At 54.8% G+C, this 3,262-nt stretch overlaps 1 protein-coding gene across 1 annotated transcript; it reads right to left on the bottom strand.

Moving 5' to 3' along the window:
• Nucleotides 1-7: 7 nt before the first annotated feature.
• LOC103803964 (killer cell immunoglobulin-like receptor 3DL1) lies at nucleotides 8-1,510 on the bottom strand (the record flags this gene model as incomplete). The annotated part of the gene is made up of 5 exons (XM_009076545.1): nucleotides 1,480-1,510; nucleotides 1,361-1,396; nucleotides 935-1,204; nucleotides 414-695; nucleotides 8-78 (listed from the first exon to the last, which is right to left on the bottom strand). Coding segments are annotated over exons 1-5 (690 nt in total), but the record flags the coding sequence as incomplete, so codon positions are not given.
• Between the last annotated feature and the right edge of the window lie 1,752 nt (nucleotides 1,511-3,262).

Genomic DNA, 3,262 nt, shown 5'->3' on the forward strand with positions numbered 1-3,262 from the left:
CGTCAGCAGTGATCAGCGCCAGCAGCAGCAGCACCGCGGTCCCCAGGGCCAGGCGCACCGCGTTGTGTAACGTGTAATCTGCAGGGACAGGAAGGGACAGTCACCGGGAGATCCCAGACCAAAGGAGTCCTCCCATGGGGACAGCACGGGGCGCACTGGGAGACATGGGGCTCTCAGGGCAGACACGGGGACACATTGGGGGGTTCCTGGGCTAAAGAGAGCAACTGTGTCGACAGAATCTGCAGGGTCTCTGTGGAGCTGGCCAGGCTCAAACACATCTGAAGGAAGCTGGAACTCTCTGCTTGGACCCTTATGACAGCTGCTTTCCTCCTCTAAATCCTCTTTCCTAGTTCCCCCAGGACGTGGTAGATTGCAGGGAAGAAGAGTGGGATGTGGCTGGGGGGATGTCTTACCTCTCACCATCAAATCCAGGGGCTTGCTGACAGCAGACCATTGTAATGAAGCATTATTGAGGAAACACTGGCAGCTGTAGCGGCCCCTGTCACCTTTCTGCACATGGGAGAAGTTGTAGCCGTCTTGTTCCTTTGAGAGTACTTGGGCTCGGGTCTGGCCCTCCAGGTACAGGAAACAGCCAGTACTGGGGTGTGTGATGGTGCAACAGAACATCACAAGAGCTCCTGCAGTCACCTCATGCCCAGGCAGGACAGAGAGGTGGGGTCTTGGGAGATGGACCTCTGTGGGGAGAGGAAAGGGCATGGGAAGGTGTACAAGGCTTTGACATGGTGCCAGGAGCCACCAGCATCTCTGTGCAGCCACCAACTGGCTCAGACAGAGGTGAAGATAGTCCCCACCTCTCCAAGGCAGGGAAGAGGAGAAAAACCGTGCCCATCATGTGAATGGGGAAGACAAGTTGCTGCTGGTCTGCCCCTGTGGCATGTGGTCTCGCAAGAAAGGGTAACAGCACATTCCTCACCTGCCACCATGAGATCCAGCTCATCGCTGTAAGCCAGCACAGTGCCTCCCTCCATGTAACGGCAGTTGTAGGTACCTTTGTCCTCATAGGTGGCATTAGAGATGGAGAACTCGGCCCGGTTGCCATGCTGCTCCATGGCATGCAGCTGGTGGCTGCTCTTGTACAGCACAAAGTTCCCATTGCCATGCTGGTAACTGCAGCAGATGGTGGTGGAGCCTCCTGGTGGGATCACCCCGGGTGGCTTCAGGAAGATGGAGATTGTGGGGGTACCTGGACAGGGAGAGAGATGCTGCCAGACAGACAAGGAGCTCCCAGCAGCTGCCCTGCTGTGAGCCTGGAGCTGCCTCCAGGCCCCATCTGCACATAAGGGTAAGTTTTGTTCCGTGGGGCTGCAGAAGAGCCCTGGGAGATACTCAAGATACTCACTCGGTGTAGCCTTGCTCTGTGTCACCAGCCAAGCACCTACAAGAGAAGCAGCTGTGTAACATCTCTGTGGAGTCACCTCCTGTCACCCCCTGGGAGGCCACACAGCCCCTGGCACTCACCGAAGGCCAGCACATGGGTCACAGGCAGCATTGTGTCCCTGTTCTGTGCTCAGCTCAAGCAGGGCTGCTTCAGAGGAAGGCTTTGGCGGGAGGATCTGAGCAGCTGGGTGGCTTCTCGTGGGTCCCGATACGACTTGTTGCCGCAAACCACCTTCTGTCCCTCGGCTTGGGTTTCGGCAGACACAACTGTAGGGCTGGAATGGTTGAACTGAAACCAGAATGTCCCAGTAACATGCGCAGGGCTGGGCACCTATGAAGACTTGGTCTTAGGATCCTGCAGACCTTAGGAAAGAAGCTATCACGGCTTTATGTTTCTCTTTCTTGGTTCCGGTCTCTTGATGAGGAAATGGCTTCCTCTTGACCTTGTGAAAGACGGACATGTTTTGCAATCATGAAACCACAAGTTTGGTCACTCAACATAATACCATAGGAGGGAAGGAACTTGGCTTCCTTTTTGGCCTTCTTAGGGACTGTTTTGTCCCACCCGGCCTAAAGTGTCTGTCACTAGAGGAGACGTAGCGACACCTCCTACCTGTAGATTTGGATCCACTGCACAGGGTTGGTCCCATTTCTTATCCATCCAGGCCCCCTCAGCCCCATGCTGGAGTAACGGAAGGTCCTTACTGCAAATAGTTGCTCCCTTTCACCCCACCTGGGCCTCCAACCTCCTCAGCTGCATCCGTCCAGGCTGACCAGTGACACAGACAGAGCTTCCTTGGGCAATAATGAAGGGCTAATTAAACAGGGGAAGTCACCTGCGCCTCTGGGCGTTGTGGGAGCAGGATGGGTTCTGCAGGCAGGACATCCTGCCCCCCTCTGTGTGCACAACCTCTGCCACAGCTGGTCCCAGCAGGAAAAATAGGGAGGGCTCAGGGCTGGGCAGGTGTAGTGTAATCCAGGGGGAAAAGGCAAAACAGCTGCTGGACTTCTCCAGGACCCCTGTGGTCCCCCCTAGATTCTCTCTACCCTTTTCTTTCTCTCTACCCTTTTCTTTCTCTCTACCCTTTTCTTTCTCTCTACCTCGATTCTCTCTACCCTTTTCTTTCTTGGCCCTTCAGCCCTTTTAGTCTCCCTTGGAGATATTATGGGGTAGGAGAAATTTTGGCAGCAGGGTGCCCTGTGGCCTTCTCCTGTTCTGGGCCCATCCATGGGCACATTGGACTCCTTGCCCCTGCCTCTCCAGAGCCTTTTCTCACATCCTGCAGCTGAGGACCAACCTCCAGGTGCATATCCAGGGCATGGGACCATGGAAAGAGCTTTCCCCTCCATCACCACTGTCAGAGGTTGCTGCATCCAGCAGCCTGAGAGAGATGAGGCTGCCACAGCTCCAAGCCTACAGGCCCAAGCAGTTGTGGAGTCAACATCCAGCACATGGGTACACACACAGATACAGCCAGCCCACAGATCCATAAAGACACACGGGGATCTTGCACAAACAACACCAACAGCCTCGTCCTGCTGAGCAGAATGTGGCCCTTATTGTACCCCTTGAGGCACATTTGAGCTTAAACAGAAAAAGCTTTAACGAACAATATATTGTCAGAGTCCTACCACCGTAAGTGATTCCAAGAGGGATATGAAAAGATGTGGCTGGGGACAGTTCCTCATACCCACTTTCCCAGCCCCAAACTACCCTGTGAACTGGGCTGCAGCCTCAGCTGCAGCTCTACTGCCCACAGGTGGCTCCTCAGCGACTGCATTGTGTACAAGACAAGGCTGCTGCACAATTCACCCCATCAGCAAAGGAAATGTCATTCCCTGACAGAAGTCAATGTCCCTGGCA

This window comes from Acanthisitta chloris, unplaced genomic scaffold (assembly GCF_000695815.1).
Source record: "Acanthisitta chloris isolate BGI_N310 unplaced genomic scaffold, ASM69581v1 scaffold8176, whole genome shotgun sequence".
NCBI classification, from domain to species: Eukaryota; Metazoa; Chordata; class Aves; order Passeriformes; family Acanthisittidae; genus Acanthisitta; species Acanthisitta chloris.